At 34.7% G+C, this 20,602-nt stretch overlaps 1 protein-coding gene across 1 annotated transcript in view; it reads right to left on the reverse strand.

The window, feature by feature from the left end:
• MLF1 (myeloid leukemia factor 1) overlaps window positions 1-20,602 on the reverse strand; it is a 36,585-nt gene continuing 15,983 nt past the window's right edge. Inside the window, 8 exon segments of the mRNA XM_014563954.2 lie at window positions 1-1,687; window positions 3,236-3,267; window positions 3,269-3,375; window positions 5,615-5,774; window positions 7,720-7,848; window positions 8,932-9,015; window positions 12,132-12,173; window positions 16,489-16,636. Coding sequence (XP_014419440.1) covers window positions 1,582-1,687; window positions 3,236-3,267; window positions 3,269-3,375; window positions 5,615-5,774; window positions 7,720-7,848; window positions 8,932-9,015; window positions 12,132-12,173; window positions 16,489-16,636 — 808 coding nt within the window. The 3' untranslated portion in view covers window positions 1-1,581.

Here is a 20,602-nt window from a genome sequence, read left to right on the forward strand (position 1 = left end):
TATATTTAATTCAATTTTAATTTGCTTTTTATGGTAAACAAGTTGGGATGAAAAAAAGTATCTATGAATTCTCTAACTGCTATATGACACATAGAAGTTATACTGTCTTTAGTACAATTATTTATTAAATCATGTTTTCATATTTGAATATAATGACTCAAGTTACCATCAGTGTAATAATTTAGGCAAAAGGAGAATTACAGTGTCTACTGGGATTTTTCTCTGTCAAGTGAATTTATGCAAAAGTGTTATTTAAAATGTATGCCTTTATGACAACTTCCCAATATGTTAGTATGTTATTAGTATGCTAAGTTATGCATAAGAGGAAAAATTTAACATCTTTAACTAATACATGCTCAATTATTTTCCATTATAAAAATGAATCGACACATATGTATCTTATTGTAGTGACTAGTTAAAGGCATGAAATGCCTGACTGGTACAATTAATAGGACATGATACAGAAAATTAGAAGAGTAGAAGCACAATCACCCAATTCTACTTCCAAAGTTTAAAAAGAAAGATATTAGGATTATAGAGTGATAACGGGATTTTGTTCTTTTTCCCCCTTGAAACAACAAAAACTTGAGTTAAGATTTTATATTCTCAGAAATTTCAAACCTAACTTTATAAAAACAGATTAATGTTTGAATTCTAGAATGAAAAAAAAACAAGAGCTGAATCTTTAAATAGTATAATTAAAAACAGAACAATTGAATTATTAAGTACCTTGCTCAAACACACACATCACCCGTCTAAGAAATTTTGAGACAATCAATCATTCAGGTTTGTAGAATACCAAATGCATTTTTCTAAATGTCACAAAAAGGCTGAGCAGAGTTTCTCCAAGGACACTCCAACTTTAGAATGTTAATCGGGGAGATAGATTAAGCTGTCTGTGGGAAAGGAGAACAGAAATATTCTACCTTAAGATGCTAAAGACAAAGGTCAATGTAAAGTCTGATGAATGTTAAAAATGTAACACAGAACAAAAAAAGAATACACAGTAAAAAGAAATTATAAGAAGAAAATTCATGTATATTAGCAATTTAAAATCTCTTTGAAAATGAACTATTTGATTATTGTGTTCTTTATAAAAGTAATTTTTTGTAAGAGTACTAGTATAGATTCACTTTATTTTTAAAAATTCTTTAAGCTAGCTTTCACCTTTATGAACATCACTCTTATAGTGTTAGTAAAAACAGATAATTTTCTAACATTTCACTTCTTATAACTAATTTTACATGATAGACTAGCTGTACATTCAATATTGAATATATAGGATACATAGCAACAGGAAAATAACTGTGAAAGCAAAATCAGCATGTGAGCTTTAAAAATTAGTATGTTTTAAAATGATATAGAGTGTTTAATGCTTCTTGCATTGTTGAAAATCAAAGCTTTATTCCTAAAGTAGGGACAATATAAAGCTAGCACTTCCAAGAACATTCAGACATCAGAAGAAAGTTGCTAAATACAGTATTAATTCAACAACAAGAGATTGGTCTTATGTGTATCACCCAGCACCATTACTTTCTCTGTTAAAACCATGGAAACTAAACAGATCAAGTGCAATGCTATTTATTTTTTGTTGATTTTCACAGGTGATCCTTTGATGTTGAGTTTGTCCACAAAAGCATTTGATCTTCTTCCATATTCAATGGCTGGACTTTGGTGAAGTTTCTCCCTGAGAAATATACATGTGAACATTAATATCATTTTTAAAGTGGTCATAAAAAATCAATACAAACACGATAAAAACCACTGTACTGTAAGGTGAATTTTATCTTAGAAGTTCCTTAGTAGCTTTGAAAAACATATAGCAGACAACTTCACTTAATATTTAAGACAGCAACATCTGCTTTCCTGAGACAGATTTAACTCTTTACCGTTTAACCGTACTGTCCAACATGGTAACCAGTAGCCACATCATTTACATTTAAATTAATTAAAATAAAATAAATTTTAAAAATTCAGTTTCTCAGCTGCATCAGTCACATTTCAAGGGTGATTCAATAGCCACATGAGGCCAGTGGCTATCATACTGGCAGCACAGATACATAATGTTTTCACCATTGCAAAAAACCATTTCAGAAAGTTCTGTTGGACAGTGTTGGTTTATAGAAAATGCCACTGAGAGGGCCATAAATTTATAGATCATCTATAAAGAGCATGCTTTCTCTAACTGGGACCTGGATTTCCCAGTCAAACTTGGCACCGCTAGGTTTTTATCGATAAAACTTTTCAAAGTGAGGCAAATACTATCTAAAATTGGCATGGGAGCAAGTTTTCTATAGAAAACAAATCAGGTTTCTAAATTTCTAAACAAGTATTTTAAAATAAAAGATGGTAGCACATGAAATTCTACACAAGGCTTCTGATTTACTTGGTACCCACTTGTCCACCGCTGGTTCAGGGAAGCCTTCCACCTTCTGCTGCAATCCTCCACTCTCTTATAGCCTAGAACAGATTTCTCTTTTAAGGCCTGGTGAGGCCTCTCTCCCTCTCTCGAGTTTAAGTTCAATAGGAATTAGATAGTGTTTTCCATTTTCCCCCCAGAGAACCAAATTGAATTGCAACTCTAGAATATATACTAAATGTGTCAAAATCTCTATAATCTTTAAAGTGTGGTTTTAGTACATTTATACTGTCACAGCTGTTTCAAAAGGTAATTCCAAAGAAGGCTAAAGTTTTTGCAACATTCTTCCAAAATATCTAATAACAAAATAATACAGATATTAGTTTACATTATACACATGTCCAAAAATGTGTTTACCATTAAATACTCTATTTTGACTTGTTAGGGAAGTTTTGTTAAGCCTTTTAGAGATAGCCCCTCTCTCCTTACCATACCCCTAAGCACCAGTATCTCTGTCTGGTACGGAATGTATGACTCCTGTCATATCCAGTTGAAAAATCTGTTTCACAAGAACAACCACATCATAGTACAGCACTTTTCCTTAGGAGGATTTTAGCTCCTATTGACTAAAGCATAATTTGCCAGTGAGTTACCAGTCATATAATCCTAAAATATTATTAGTTTTTAAATACAAATTTAAATTGGTGCTGGAAAACTCAGATATAATGTAAAATTATTACAGGTTTCACAAAAGATATTATTGATACAAACAACTTGGATGTTAATAAAAATTTCCTGATAACAGAAGTAAAATGACATAACTTTTCTTCTAATTTGTCTTTTAAAAACACAATTTATTTTAGAGATAACTTTTACCTTCTTTTAAGCTCTCGGGATCCTGAATTCTCAGTGACCAACGCTCCGCATCCTAGAGTTTTCTAGATTGCGCCAGTGTCCCCCCGGTTTGTACTTCAAAATCTCATTTTGCCACTCCTCATCAAAAGCATGAGCATCACCTACATTAAATATCAAAATTAAGGGGTAAGTATGAAGGTACCAGCTGTCAGTAACTGCCTTGCTCCCCATAGATTTCATTCTAGCCTGGTGTTTCCATCAGCCTAACCTTAAAGTAGAGGCAGGAAACTGCTTACAAATATGAAGGTCTCGGACTCAGAGTAATATTTCCATTCTATTTGTTCATCTCCTATTTCTGTTGATAATTTGGTTATTGATGACCTGGTTTTTCACACACCTGCCTGGATATCATATTATTCTATCCAATGGACCCCAGGACCCAATTGCATTCTATCTCACAGTGATCATGCTTTTCCTTTGTACTTGGAGGAAGCTACTCCTGTGGCCAGCACCTCACAATTTCCCGGCATAACTTGGCCTCACAAGCTTCTGTTTCAATTTCCTGAGACAGGTTACTCATCTCAACGGTCAATTTATTTGTTATGAAGTAGGTAATCTAAATTCCATAATAACAATAGGTAAATGATAATACTTATTCTTTCAGATTGCCTATATAATAATGTGTTACTTTACTAAAATTTTCTTCAATATGTTAATTATTGTGAATTACTCTGTATATATTTAAATATGGCCAAATTATAAAGGTTAAAATTAAAGAAAGGTTAAGATGTGGCTTTCCCATCGACAGATAACTGGATGAAGAAATTGTGGTATATTTATACAATGGACTACTACTCAGCCATAAAAAATAAAATAATGCCATATACAGCAACATGGATGGACCTAGAGATTGTAATTCTAAATGAAGTAAGCCAGAAAGAGAAGTAAAAATACCATATGATATCACTCATATGTGGAATCTGAAGAGAAAAAAAAAGGACACCATGAATTCATCTACAAAACAGAAACAGACTCTCAGACATAGTAAAGAATCTTATGGTTACTGGGGAAAGGGGATGGGAAGGGATAAATTTGGGAGTTTGAGATTTATAAATGTAGGCCACTATATATAAAAATAGATTTTTAAAAAGTTTCTTCTGTACAGCACAGGGAACTATGTTCAATATCTTGTAATTACCTTGAATGAAAAAGAATATGAAAACGAATATAGGTATGTATATGCATGATTGGGACATTGTGCTGTACACCAGAAACTGACACACTGTAACTGACTGTACTTCAATAAAAAAAATGAATAAAAAGAAAGAAACTACATACCCATTAGCAGTCATTCCCCATTCTCCTTTTACCCCCAGCCCTTGGCAACCACTAATCTACTTTCTGTCTCTGTGGAGTTACCTATTTTTGGACATTTCATATAAATGGTATCATAGAATTAAAAAAAAGATGTTGTGGCTTCCATCTCATTGCATAAGAATAATTTTATCCAACTCCAACCTTAAGATAATTTTTTTCTAAAATGATATAATCATTTAAATCCTTTACTATGATAAAACATTTTTATTCAAAATACTTCCTAAAAACTGGAAATGAATATAACCTGAAAGCTATAATGAGAAGAGTGAAGACACTAGAAAGACTTAAATGCATTGAAGAATGCATATAAAATCTAGGGAACCGAAAGGTTTGCTTGGTACATATATGATTTACTATCTAACAATACCAGAAATTTGAATCTTATCTACACAAAAGCCTAAGTGCCCAAGAACATAGAATAGTTTAAATAAATTATGGCCAACTTATGATAAGGTAACCTATTCCAAATGTTTTCGAAAAATAACATCATACATAGGTGACTTCAGAATTACAGTGTAGAATTAAAATAAGCACAATAAACTATGGCAATAGTAAAATACTAATTTTGAAAAAAAGTATGTGTGTTAATATGTTTATATACATATAAAACTATAAGAAAGAAATACACTAAAACATTAATCATAGTTATTTGGGGTTGGAATTATGGATAATTTTAATTTTCTTTATACCTTTTAAAGCTTTTCAAATGTACTTCTTTGACAATCAAAAATATATAAAAACTCCTATTTTCTACTGACAGCCTTACTATAAAACAATTCAAAAATTCCATTTCCAAGTATAAAACAAAAAATAAATGATACTCAACAACAATCACAATAAAAAATGGATCTACAATGAAACCACAATTTTATTACTGCTTTGATAGCATATTTCCTATATATTCATAAACTGCCTGAAATGATATCATATGAAATATTTCTATAAAAATATTCACCAAGTTCTACTAGTACAGCTGCTATTTTAACTTTCAGAGAAAGAATGCTATTTTCTGTGATAACTTACTTTCATTCATATTGATGAACTCTTGATTGACCTCTTCGTCTCCGGTCCTGTTGTTCTTTGACTTTTTAATGACATGAGCTCGGTCTTGGAGATGATGACCAACAGCCATTTTTTCTAATCCACTTTCAGAATCTCTCAGTGCTCTCCTAGTTTCCTTTATCTGTGAAAATGAAGAAAATAAAAATTGGTCATTATTTAAATAAATATAGAATGGATATACTTCCAAACTCCTCAGAACCTATTTACCTACAGACGTAAGACCATAGATCCAATGCTCTAAAAATAATAGGTACTCAGTTCCACTACCAACCTGTCTCTGATATTTCCTGAACTGCTTTAAATTAAAATGTCCAGGACAAATAGAACCAATACAATTATTAAAAGAAAGAATAATTTAATTTTATAAAACAATGCCTTCAACACTGTCCTTGACAATTAATAGATGGGAGTACATACTAGCATTCCTACAAGCAAGGGCGACTTCATGTTGGTGGGCTTGAATCTCATGACTCCTACCTAATGACCCTATCAATTAGAATATTTATGAAAGCCAAGGACTGTTAACATGGTTTGCTGTGGGACATCGACAATTGCATTCTCTTTTCATTTAAGATGTATGTCACTTATAGCAAGTTAAAATTTAAAAGTCTTTGCTGTACTATGGCAAGAGTATCATTAAAAGGTATGTCTTTACAGGTAAGAACTGAAAAATGAACTACTTACACCCATTAGACAGGCAATCCCAAACTTTCTTTACTATAAGTACTAACAAGGAAGTGGAGAAATGGGAACTCTCATTCCAAAGTCTGTGGGAGCCATTTGTTTCAATCAACTTGGTAATTTCTAGGTAAGGATGAAGACACATGCCTCCTCCAACTCAACAATACCATTCCTAGCCCCTCTGCACAAGGAGACAGGTATCAAGATGAGTAAGTGAAAAATTAGAAACATCTATACATCTATTAATAGAAAAATGGATTTTAAAAGTGTGGTATATTCATATTTCAGACACTATACAGAAGTTAAAATAAAGAAACCAGAGTTACACATATCAACTTGAATAAATCTCAGAAGCAATTACTGAGCAAAGTCATGTTGCAAAGGACACATGCAATATGAAACCATTTACGTGAAGTTTAGAAACCTGTAAAATAAGTCACTATACTGCATATGAAGCATATATAACTAATAAGATTACAAAAAGTATGCATGAGAATGATAAATTCCAGATACAGGCATACCTCAGCGATACTGTGGGATCACTTCTAGACCACCGCAATGAAGCAAAAATTGCAATAAAGTGAGTCACATAAATTTTTTGGTTTCTCAGTGCATATAAAAGTTATGTTTATAATATACTGTAGTTATTAAGTGTGCAATAGCATTATGTCTAAAAAAGCAATTACATACCTTAATTTAAAAATGCTTTATTGCTAAAAACTGGTATCATCTGACAACACAGGGTTGCCACGAACCTTGTTTGTAAACAACACAATTTATCTGTAAAGTGCAATAAAGCAAAGCCCAGTAAACGAGGTACACCTGTATAAGAAAATGGTTCTCTTTGGCAGAGGCAGAAAAGGAAAAGGAGGAAGGAGGAGCATTTTGGAAACCTGAACTGAATCTGCAACGTTTTTGCTTAAAAAGAAAACAAAGTAAGAGACAAAGTAAATAGAGAAAAGTGTTGATTTGACTAAATTGGATGGAAGGAATTTGGGGTATTTATATTATTCTCTATATCCTTTATGTATACCTGAAAAATTGTGAGTTTAAAAATTCATTTACTGTAAATATAAATTAAAAGTAGACATTCATTTCATGAAACAAAGACTTCTTCTAGTATCTACTTACCTTGTCAACATGTGAAGGTAGTAAACATTGATAGATATTTACATGAAAAAAGCCACCAGGACAGGGGTGGAGGGGTTTGGGGAGGCAAAGAATGCCTTAAATAAATACAGTTAGCTTTATTGCTTTGCACAGTGACCCATGTTTTCTTCGACCCCACCCCTTCCCTGGCCAAGACCAGGTCAAATTTTAAGTTAAAAGTTGATATAGGTGATCTATTATCCCACAACTTTATAAAGTTCCAAGAAAGTACTTACTCCTCCTGGAGCCCTACGGGTTTGAGTTGAGGCCTGGAAAACCTTTGGCGGTTCATCCCCTACTTTGGAATATGTCATAACTGAGGAAGAGCTAAACGAATGCCCATTTGGATCCATTGAAAGCTGACCCTGGGGGCAAACATAAATTGTAAATCCAGAGAACTAAGTCAAATACGAAGAACTAATGTCAGAGTATTCAAATAATTAACAACACAAACTAGAAGTTCTAAGGATACTGTAAGTGATGAGTATGATCTATCCAAATGGTAGGTACCCCTAGAAAGGTCCTAACTTCCTTCCATATTTAACAGTTCCCACTCTCCTCGTAAGGAATAAACAAGTGATTCACTCAGAAACCCTCAAATTTTTGAGATCAAAGACTCATGGTTAAACTTATAGATGCTGTGCCCTGAAGCATGTGATACTTTTACAGTCAGCGGTTGACTGTGTGTGCAATTTTGCCAACCGTGAGCCAATCAGCCTTATGCCAAGAAGTTTTACACCTTCTGTGGGTACCGATCGCTACATTTCTAAAATCATTAATAATGCCCTGGATTTGAACATTCTGAAATGAACCTCAGATTTCAAACTGGATGACTAAATAATATGGGTGGTCTTCATGCTAAATCAAGTTATTATTTTGATTAATATGAGTAGAAAAGTAAGAGTATGAGTACTAGTTTTTAAGTATTTAGACCGTATGAATCTAATCCAGTGCCTAAACATCATTCCTGAGATTTCTATTTTTCAAAACACTAGAAGTTAATTAATCTCTTAGGTGCTACAAATCTTCTTAAGTAGACAAGTTATATATAATTTTTGAAAATCTAAATTCATATAAAATTTTCATTTACAATAGTGACCTTCAGTAGGATAAATGTTTCTGAGGTTGAATTTTTTTATTTTGAAAATTTAATTAATACTATTTTTCAGACTTGTAGGTTGTGAGATCATTTTGAGATCATCTGACCAGAATTTTTAAAATGTGAAATAAAATAGAAAATTCTATCAGCACAATCTGTAAATAGTATGATCATTTTCTCATGAAACTGTTATTTCAGGTATACAATATAAATAGTACACAAGTACTGTCATGATGTAAGATGTATTTTTCAATCACTGTGACCAGGGTTAGAAGACGGTTGAAAGCCACTATAATATAGGGTTACCAATAACTGAAAACAACGTTCTCATCAGTTTTTTAGTACTTACAAAGTTTCTTTGTAATTCCTGCATACTGTTTCGCATATTTAACATCATTCGGTCCATTGCCTGAAAAGGGTTGACATCTGGACGCTACAGGATATTAGGAAGTACATTATTAACTACGAAAGAAGCAAATGAACCTTCCCACAACAGCTGAAAAGTGTTTTCTTGATTTTTGCTGTGGGACCTCATGCCGGGATCTACCAGGCAAAGATAATTTAAGGAAAATACAATGAAAGCAATTTGTTAAAGAAAAACTTGAAGCATACACAAAATCCTAAATAGCCAACATATAAATGGTTAGGAAGTTGTAACACTATAAATACAGGCATATATATATGTGTATATATAAACATGTATATACATGCAACATGCAATCATTCAACTTGCTCAAAACATAATTTGGTTAATATTTAAATACTGAGTCGTGCAGTTGTGGGCGAAACAGCTCTAGCACAGGCTAGTTTTCAAATTATTCCTTTTTCCCTCTGGGTACCCCACCAGGCAAATAAATAACACCTGGGTATAAGACAACAGTGTCACCTTCAGCAATACCACAAGGCTGACAGAAGCTGCCTTGGAGTAGCCAGCCCTCCTGTGATCCACTCCATTAACAGGCCTTGAATTTGCTGCCTACCACTGAAGGCTCAGTAGGGCCCACCCTCGAAGGATGAGGTATGCTCCTTTAGAATAGTTAAGAATTCCTCCACAACAGTGGTTTCTTAGCCAAGAGTGATTTTGACCCCAGGGGGACATCTGGCAATAATTATACTCATTTTTGTTTGTTACAACTGAAGAGGGTCTGTGACTGGCATCTGCTGGGTAGAGGCAAGGGATTCTGCTAGACATCTTATGAAGCATAAGACAGTTTCCCAGAACAAGAATTATCCAGCTCAACATGAGAGTAGTAGCATTGAGGCTGAGAAATTCTGCTCTAGAAAGTCTGCTATTGCTTTTTAGGTTTTATCACTAGAACAGTTACCAGAAATCAAAAAATGAAGCACATGTTCTAGTGTGTCACCCAACACATCATCTACTATTATAAGGAGTGTGTGAGTCAAGGAATTCCTACCACTCAAGTAGAAAGAGTCTTTTGAATCCTCTAAGGCACTGTTGTTCAATGCTGGTATTTCAGCCCTTCTGGAGAGTCTTTTGCTGTGTGCCACGCTGGGACTCAATATAAGACGTAGCAAAGGCCTGTTTATGTCTCTGCATTCTATTGGGTTTTTATTGTTAGTTACAATGGGAAAACAGATGGAAATTTCTCTTTAGAACCTGCACTCAGCACAGTAGGGAACACAAAGGCACGTTTAGGAGATACTGATACATCTATGGGACTCAGAGGACTGCAATAGAATCAATCTGCATTTCACAGACTCAATACAATTCAGGAAATACTCTGAATTTTTGACTTCAACATGTAGGTTGAGAATCAGGGCTGTTTTAGAGATACAATTCAAGAGAGATGGTAGGGAAGGGGCGGAGAAGCAGGAGGAGGAAAAGATCAGATGTTTGGGTGTATTCTCTCTCTTCTCAATTCACTGTCAAATCAGAAGGGCTATCTTCTCTGTCTTATTCACTACTGTATTCCCAATACTTTAAAAAGAACTCCTGGCACACAAGAGGGCTCAATAAATATTTGCTGAATGAATGAACAAATTTTCTCTAGCTTAGCTCCCGTATATCCAACAGTTTACCAGATAAATCCACCTGGACAGCCCACAGATGACTCAAAATGCAAAACATCTGAAACTGAAATGATCTCTCTGAACACCTCTGCCCTCATATCTGCACTGCATCAGTGCTCTGTTCCCTAGCTCAGTGGCCAGGGAACTACCAACCTACCTAATTCTTCATGCCAGAAAAACAGGCATAATACTTTCCTTCTCCCTCTCTACAGATCCACCCCAACTCAATTCAATAAATCACCAAGTTCTATCCATTCACCTGTTTAACTCTCTCTCAAATGAGATTACTTCTCTTCATCACCACAGCTATTCCCAGAGTAGAAGCTATAGCTAATACTTCCTAGAAGCCTTCAACAGCTTCCTAGCCTCCCTGCCTCCACTGTTGTCCCTGCTAATCGCTTTCCTACCTGCAGGCACAATGATCTTTCAAAAAGGAGAACCTGATTCTACTATTTTGAATTGAAAATTCATCAATTGCTTCCCCTGCTCCTAAGATTGAGCCCACAGTCCTTAGCAGGGCCCAGAGAAGTCCCTGGTCACCTCTCTATGCTTATCTCTATCTCTCCTTGAACTCACACCGTAGGGCTAACTGACCCTAAACATCTTCGAGCTCCCTAGCCTCCAGGTCTCTGCACAAACTGTTTCCTCTATGCTGAGCACTCTTCTCCCATCCCTGCTTTTCCTGGCTAATTCCTATTAATCCTCAAGGTTCAGAAAGTCTTCTCTAATTGACCTCTACCCACCATCGCAGAAGGTCTGGGCTTTTTTCTATCTGTGCTCCCACAGCATGCTCAACTCCCTTATCATTTTACTGATAACTGTGTTATAGCTGCTTTTGTCCCCCCATTCATTACTTGTCTCACTAAAAACTGTCCAGGAAGGACAAATGTCAAACATTGAGAGAAATGGCTGAAATCTAACACAAGAGAATAAAACAGGAACTTTCTCATGAGAGTACAAATGCATCTGTAGGAAATGCTCTAAGGTCATGCTATTCTCTGCTACTCCTCAGATTGCTTTTAAGTGTGTCAGAAACTAGCACCACAGAAAACAGAACCAAAGCCCAAACAGGTGGGAGAAAAGCTGGTTGCAGAGAAGCCATTCGTGGACATGGGAAAAGAAAAGCATGAACAAATTGGCAATAGAGTCCTGGAGAGAGCAGCCAATTTGAGCTTTTCCAAATGTGCTTGCCTATCATCATGAGCATGAGGAAGTCTCCAACTTTCAAACACAACTAAGGGGATCCCTTTTGTAAATCAGGTGAATGGTCACGTATTAAAATGTACTTTTTCTTTTTGAAGATTGATTTTATATATGTTGAAATGACTCACTTCACAAAACATATGCCTAAACACTCTAAGATAAATTTAATACATGAAATAAATTTTCAGTAAAAATGCTAAAAAGCCATCATCAAAGTAAGTGCAGCTGCATGCCAATTCAATTTGCTTAAGCTAATGAAAAATAAATATTTTTCAGAAAATACTGCTAAAATGGTTTGTGTCTTACGATACGAACCATACCACCAAAACTGCCAAAAGGCACAAGGGAACGCATTGCCTAGGGAAAAAAATCCAATTAATTTTGGTTATGATATTTGTTACATGATAACCTCTGAAAAAGAAGTGTACTGCATTAATCACATAGTTCAGAGCTAACCAAGTCATAGAATTTTTTAATCAAAAAAACTTCAACATATATTTAAAACTTTTTCTGCTTATTACTCATGGTCGAGCCTGACAGGAGCCTGGCAGGCAAACAGGGAAGCCTCATGTCACTCGTAAACAAGACTACTCTAGTATTAGTTATTAATATAAAGGCAGTTCAAAGACAAAGTATTTGCTATGGATGGAGACAAACATTTCTCAAAAGAAATGCAAATTCACACAAAAATTGAAACATAAGATACAATGATTAAGATTATATCTTTCTTTTGCTCAACTGTTCCATCTTTTTAAAAAAAAAATCAGTTAATCTTGCTGGTAATCAATTAAAAATAAAAGTATCTACACTAACAACATTTTAAAAGATTAGTAGAGATATTGGGCACAAAAATTAATGAATACTTCCTAAGAACTAATTTATGGAATAAAAAAATGTAGACTTCAGCAAGGCTTACATGCAGATTTTAAAATATTTGGTCTGTGATAGGGAAAAGAACAGTAAATATAATAGATGAAATGATCAAAATTATAGTTCATAAACTGTATTCCTTAATAGGTACAGATGGATAAAAATAAATTTTTAGATGTGTATACAAATTAAAAACTTTTATTACTTGGAAGTTTCAAATGTTGAAAATAAATTTTGAATTTCTTTGTAAAAGGTATATACAAGGTTTTATAATCATTCAGTGAAAGATAATTTTCTCCCTGTGTAAGTTATATTGAAAACTAGAGAAAACTGTGTGTTTATATTAAATTTTATAATAAATTATATCATATGATATATACTTATACTGTATATCTAGAACAGTAATCTCCAAAGTATATTAGAAGCACCAATAAAATTTCTCTTTCTATTTCTTTGTACTAAAATGAAAAACAGATTTCAGATTGACTCTGGCATTATCTCTCAGTCTAAGTGTCAGAAGAGCACATGTCATAATCTGAATTATAGATTGCCTAATTAAATAAATTTACAGATTAAATGACCTAGCTGCAAATAAAACCAATCCTCCCAAAATGGACAACTGGCTTAAAAATATCCCAAAAAAGAAATCATTACCTGAGGAAAATGCTAATAACACAAACACAATAAAGTGGCAGAGCTGCTGCTTCTCCTACTTTTATAGGAGTCTTTGTTTTCCTTCACAATATGGCTGATAAAGATGACAAATGTCAAGAAATGGGCCAAAAACAGAAAAAATTATCAAGGTGTCTATTTGAAATATAAATTTTCATCCATTATGCTTAAAAGGATCAGTATAATGACTTGCTACTTCATCAACACACTCATTTTAAAATTTATAACTTCATGAAAAGAGAAAAAAGAAAGCTTTGTATAAATCGTTGTTAAAAGTTCAAACAGAACAGCTAGCATGCTCAAAAAGCCTACTGTTTTCTTGGCTATGTTCTTTTCAAACTAGGCAGCAGTCTTTTCCATTTTCTGCAGTTTCGAACTTCGAATATCTTTACATCTACTTACAAAACACTGACTTAGAAAAGTCAAGTTGGGATAGAGATCTTTTGTTGTTATTGTTGTTTGGTTTTTTATTTCTTTTAATTTCTTTTAGTTTCAGTATGACATAAGTCTTTCATACTGAGCTATAAACATGTCAGAAAAACATGTCAGGAAAAAAAGGAAAGTCGTATTTCACCAGTATACATTTTTAAAAAAATGAGTTTTGGCTAAAAGAGAAGCTGAATGTTCCTTGGAAAACCTGCTGCAACTGGATGAAGTTCCTACATTTAAAAAATTACTACTGTCCTTCAACTGCCCTAGGACAATGCTCAGTGCTCTTGTTTGGCAAAGGATGTTCAAACTTCGAAAAAAATGCATTGGTGTCAGCTTTCCAAGATAGCTGATACTGTATAATGTAACTGAAGAAAAATATATATGACTTGATTTTAGATGTAAGAGGCAAGTAAATCCTACCTAGCAGTATTTACTATCTAAAAAGTTATAAAACTCAAGGTTTTAGGAAATGGTTTGGTCTAAATCTGATATAGTGAAAACTACCATTTACTTTTTATTTAGTAGGTCGATGAATACTGCAGTTTTTCTTGGGAAAATGTTGAAAGATATTAAATTTAAAAATAAGATGATAGGTTCATATATAGGCGATCAGTGCTCTTAACTCAGCATTGGCTAAAAAAAAAGCTTAAGGCTTTGGAGCCTATTTGAATATCATCATGCCCTCCATTAAGGCAGCCACTAGCCACATGCGGCTATTTAAATTTAAAAATAATTAGAATTAAGGGCGAGGGTGTAGCTCAGTGGGAGAGCACATGCTTAGCATGCACAAGGTCCTGGGTTCAATCCCCAGTATTTCCATCAAAATAAAACAAATACATTATTTAAATAAACCCAACTGCCCCCCTCCCCAAATAATTAGAATTAAATCAAAAATTCAGTTCCTCAGGTACCACTAGGCATATTTCAAGTACTCAGTAGCCATCTGTGGCTGGTGGTTACCATACTGGACAGGGTAGATTTAGAGCATTTCCATCATCCAGAAAGTTCTGTTGGATGCTACATACTTCAGCCTATAGATATGGGTCATAATCTGAGAGAAAAGTTAATTTATGCCTATAAATTGGACAAGGTTGCACCTATTTCACTTTTTCATTCAAATGTTGGTCGTGGCCTTCCTTTATATTCAGAATTGTTTATCTACTTGACTTTCTTTATTCAATCTTCACATTTACACAATCATATTACTTCAGCTATGTGGGTTTTTTTGGTTCCCAAAACTTGATTTCAAGCCACACTGGCAAGGCAAATATGAGGCAAGCTAAAATACAAACAGTTCTAAATTATAAATCTTACAAAGTGGTTTCATGGAAATTTATCTCTTTGTTTGGTTATATATTTCTTATTCCAGCTCACTAAACATTCAGATGTTTTAAACAAGTAGCCAGGAAAGAAACAGTTCTACTTCCAGTGGGTGACCAGCAGAGTTACAGCTGATGTGACAGGCATTTGCAATGAGATCTTTACAGATGAACTATAAACAACTCTCTTTTCTATGCTTACAAGGGAATAAAATCATCACTTCTTGCTTCTTCCACAAAGGTTATGAGTAGCTCATTTATGCACATAAATACAAATACTATGTACAGCCCTACTCTTCCTTGCTAGTTATATGGTTATGGTTGGATGGTTGTGTGGCTATAGCAAATTATAAAATATTTCAATGCTCACATGAAAGGTAAAATTTCAGAATGTCATAATTGATTTGATATTTTCTGCCCTCTTTGATAATTTTTCCTTTGAACTTAACTTTAGACATTTATGGAAATTTATAGTCCTAAAATTTAAAAAATATATATGATACCACAATTAACTAATTAAAAAAACTAATTGGAATGTGAATAACATATATATTGGAATAATATGCATATGAAAATGTAAGGATTACTTTTATTTAAATGAAAAATGCAACTTTATCCAAAACTTCTTAGGAGTATTTGAAACATTTTGTTCTATTTAAGATTATTGCAAACAGAAAATAAGAAAAAATTTTCTAGAAGATTCTGAAAGTTTCCCAATTGACTAACTCATATTTACTGAGCTCTAAAAATCTACATTTCAGTTGCAGAGATTTATCTTTTAGAAACTTTTGTGAATTTGTTGTACTAGAACTTCCATTCCTGAGGCTGAAAAAGCAATACAAATAAAATAAGCAGGAAAGAAATTAGTTAAGGTATATAAATATCCTAGGTTTTTTGGGGGGGCGGTTTGAGCTGAGTATGGTTTGTAACCTTTTAGCTTTGCTCTCAGACAAGACTATAAAAACATATTGTAGTTATACAAGGCTTTTGGATATAGTTAAAAGTTAATCTAAGTTTTGAAGGTCCAAGGTAGCCATGAAGAAGACTGGTTTTTCCTGGCCCAACGGAGATAAGCATATACTATAGCTTTGGATGCTATTTTAAAGCAGAAAAAAAGTGTTGTAGGGGACAGGAAGGATATTTCCCTGTCTGTTCTAATTTGATACATGGGAGTAAATTATAAGGTGAGAGAAAAAACCTATATATATATAGAAAACAATGCTTTAAGTTTGACTTATAATTTATAACTCTACCGTGTTAAAAGTTTTGGTAGCACAGTAGAATGCTATACAATTAAAAAAGCATTGTTAAAAGAATTGAGCTTTCCCATAGTTCCCTCGTAACAGTTTTCTTCACTAACTTTAAAGTAAAGAACTTACAGTCAAGGAATTTTCACCATCCTCATGTCCCGTATGATTACGAGCTCTTCCTCTACCATCAGTGATGCCGAACAAGTCTCTTCCGAAAGGTTCAGAGAAATTTCTCATCATCTGTCGCATACTTTCTCGGTGTGCAATAAAAGAATCACTGTTGAAAATACATGTAATCGTGTAAGAGTAAGTGTTGGAATTTAAATAGTAAGTAGGCAGCTTAATACTACAAAGAATTATTTTGAACTAATATGCTTGTTAAAGAGACAAAGGAAGAATTTAGGAGAATAGATTTATCCCATAAAGACTCACTATTCACTAATACAAAACCTGTTCTATTTGTTATCTACCATATTCACTTGTGTATAATAGTTAAAATACATGTTTATTTATCCCTTACTGTATAAAGTTGATAAACACAAAGTAACACATCTCAGGTGGCTTAAGTCCGCACTAAAGGAAACTGCAAAAAAAGGACTCTGAAAGATACTGCTACCAGGTACAGGTCACTTTGGGCAGTCAACAATATAAATTCTAGCGAGAGCTAATAAAGAATGCTGACTTGTTTATTTTTGTAACTCTTATTTATGGAATGTGAGCATTGAGAACTATACCTATGTTATGAACACCATGAAGATACAACATTATTTTAGTAAAGACAAAGCTGCAGATCACCTCTCTGAGGCGAACTTTTGTTTCTAAGAATTCTAAATACTAGAAATCACCACATAGTAAAAATATCTTCTGTCTCAAGATAGTGATTCTCAAATTATTTTTGAAGTTACCAATCAACTAGTGAACAGGTTAGAAATGCAAGTTCCTGGCACCCCTCGCCCCCAACCTCCTAACTGAATTCACTAGCTCTGGGTGTGGTTTGTGGACATGCATCACTAGCGATCATAACTCATGTAGTCCTTCAGGAGCCTTTGAGGAATATGCCCCTTCTGTGTCTATAGTGCCTTAATTAATTAGGATTCACAGCTTTCCTTCTAAGTTTCCACAGCTGTAAAATGAGGCTACTATCACATATCCCTGCTGTGGAGATTAAATCATGTAATCTGAAATCAGGCACAAAGTACGGTATCATATAGTTTGTTGAATGCTAATTTCCTGTATCTTCTTAGCTCATGTATGAATGCCACTCCCTTTTATTCTATTATCAAATACTTCTAATAAAAAAGCGATGTATTTTATTTAAAAACACATAAAGCAATAATCACACTCCAGGCCCTCTTCTTCGTGCCATATAAATATCCATGTTTTTAATCTGATGTTGTTCCATTTATCTCAAATCTCAATCAAGAATCTAAAAGTTTTTGCCTTATCACAGTGGTAATGTCATTTCTGTTGGAAAGTCACTGACCCATTGGTCAATTCCTTGTTACTCATCCTAGAACTTAAGGCACATCACCACTGGTGCTCACTTTACCAAGGCAACCTTATTCTTCCCTGTAGCCCCCTGTTAGGACTGAAGCCCCTCATAGTTTGCTCTCCTTTTAGACTTCACCTCACTTTCATCTGCCTTAGGTCACCCGCTTCTAATTATAAATTCTAATCTTCTGATGTGATCATGAGAAAGCTCGAAAATTCCATCTTCCTTCAGTTCCAGGCAGAAAGAGCTTCTCTGAGTTCTGCAGTATTTATATACATAAACCTATCCCAAGGGAGCTCAGATTTATTCATATGTAACCTTGGAGGTTAAAAAAGAAAAAGCTTCAAGTGCAATTCATGAGCAAGCCACTTAACTGGATTTGTGTGTGTTTGTGTTTACTAAGAGGTTTTTTGTTTTAATTCAGCTTTGCTTAGGTATAATTTACATACAGTGAAATTTATCCATTTTAAATGTACAGTTTGATGAATTTTGAAAAATGTATAGTCACAACCACCACCACAATCAAGCTGTAGAAAATTTCCATCGCCCTCAAAGTGCCCTCTTGCTCCTTTGCAGATAATTACCTCCATCCAACCCTAGTTACCACTGACAGGCTTTCTGTCACTACAGTTTTGTCTTTTTCAGAATTTCACGTAATGGAATCAGACATTATGTTGTCTTCTGCGTCTAGCTGCTTTCAGTCAGCATAATGCTTCTGTGATTCATCCATGTTATCTGTAGTTCATTCCATTTATCAGCAGTTTACTTAAAGTGTTATTGCTAGGTCCATTGTATACGTATGATTTACATTACAATATTATTACAAAACTGTTTCTAGTTTTTGGCTATTATGAATAAAGCTTCTTTGTGTATACACAGTTAACATTTCTCTTGAGTAAAATACCTAGGAGTGGGATTGCTGGGTTGTATGGTAAGAGTGTGTTGAACTTTAAAAAAAGGTAAACTGACAGTTCCAGTGGGCTACATTCTTGCTAACACTTGGTATTGTCAGTCTTTTTAATTTTAGCCATTTCAGTGGTGGTATAATAATATCCCATTGGGGTTTTATTCTATATTACATGGCATTCAGATACCTTCTTTGATAGAACATCTGTTCAAATTTTCCTCCATTTAAAAAACCAGGTTGTTTGTCTTACTGTTATGGAGTTGTAGGAGGTCAGAAGCCCAGAATAGGTATCACTTGGCTAGAATCAGTGTGCTGGCAGGGCTATGTTCCTTCTGGAGGCTGCAGGGAAAAATTTGTTTCCTTGCCTTTTTTATTTTCTAGAGACTGCTTGCATTCCTCGGCTTGTGGCCCCTTTCCCCATTTTCAAAGCCTGCAGCATAACATTCTCAAATCTCTCTCTGATGTGTCCATATTTTTAAATGACTCGTGTGATTAAATTGAGCCCACCTGGATAATCCAGGTTACTCTCCTATTTTAAGGTTAGCTGATTAACACCCTTACTTCCATCTATAACCTTAATTGCCCCCTCCCATGTAAAATGACACACTCACAGCTTCTGGGGATTAGGATGTGGACATCTTTAAGGGGGCACTATTCTGTCTACCATAGACATATTCCTAAAATCACAGTATTTAAAGCAATTTCCAACTGTTTCTGCCAGTCCACATAAAATAGTCTTAGAAGACTGAAAAGCTACAAAATACAGCTTGTGATTAACCTGGCACTCATGCTGAATGGGATGTCTAGAGCTGATGATAGAGACAAGAGATTAGAGAACATAAACCTGAATTAGGACCAGCCAAAAGAGACTCTGAAAGCACCAGCTTCTGAAGAAGTATCCACTCCAATGGCAGCATTCTCTCTGCACTGATGGCCTGATTTGTAACTATTACTTCTTGTTACAATTCAAAGGGACGTTTGAAGTCCTTTATTAGACTACTAAATGATTACAAAGGGTTTTTTTAAGTAATCAATTTATGATCCATGTCAATGAAAACTTTCTGTTCTTGCTGTACCAAAGAAAGGCTGCTATTATACTTCCCCTCTCCCTCCCCTCGCCATGTTCCCGATACTCTTCCAGCTACTATTTCCTTTTCTTTAGTTCTTACAACCTTCCAACAGTCCCCTATGCTTGTGTCCTTTACTTCCTTGTAGCTCATTCCCTTTACTTCTTCTTAAATGCCTTTTTCCTTCCCTTTACCTCTGCATTAAAACTCCATGGATTCCCTTAACCTTCCAATTACTAATACCCAAAGGTTGTCCCTACCCCTTGAATTCTCAGCAGCATCTGTTAACTTCAGGGGCAGTGCACTGTTCTCAGCCTTGTTTGATAAATTTTTCCTTTAAATTCTCCCTTCCTTCTCACCCTTGACAGAGCTGCCTTAGCATGAGATAGGTTACTGGTGGGTCAAAATGTTGATACCGTATCCCTGGGGCAACAGCCAGGTGGGCCTGAACCCTCGAAAGCCCTGGGGCTGCTTACTTCCAGCTTCCATCAGTCTCTCCTTGTACCCCAAGGTGCTTTGCAAATGTTTTCTACTTGTGAATGATGTTAAAATGCTGAGAAGCACTGCCCTCTAAAGACTTAATTTCTCTGGACTTTACCTGGTCTTTTTTCTCCCCTCTGTGGATTCTTTCTATTAACTTGACCATGTTTCAAAGTCCCCAGAGGCACTCAGTAAAATGCAGATTCCTGACACATACACCAGGGATTTTTGAGTCAGTATTCTGGAGCGTGGCCCAGTAATCTGCATTCCAACAAGCCTTTCAAGAACCCTAATGCA

Source organism: Camelus ferus, chromosome 1 (genome assembly GCF_009834535.1).
Source record: "Camelus ferus isolate YT-003-E chromosome 1, BCGSAC_Cfer_1.0, whole genome shotgun sequence".
Lineage (NCBI taxonomy): Eukaryota > Metazoa > Chordata > Mammalia > Artiodactyla > Camelidae > Camelus > Camelus ferus.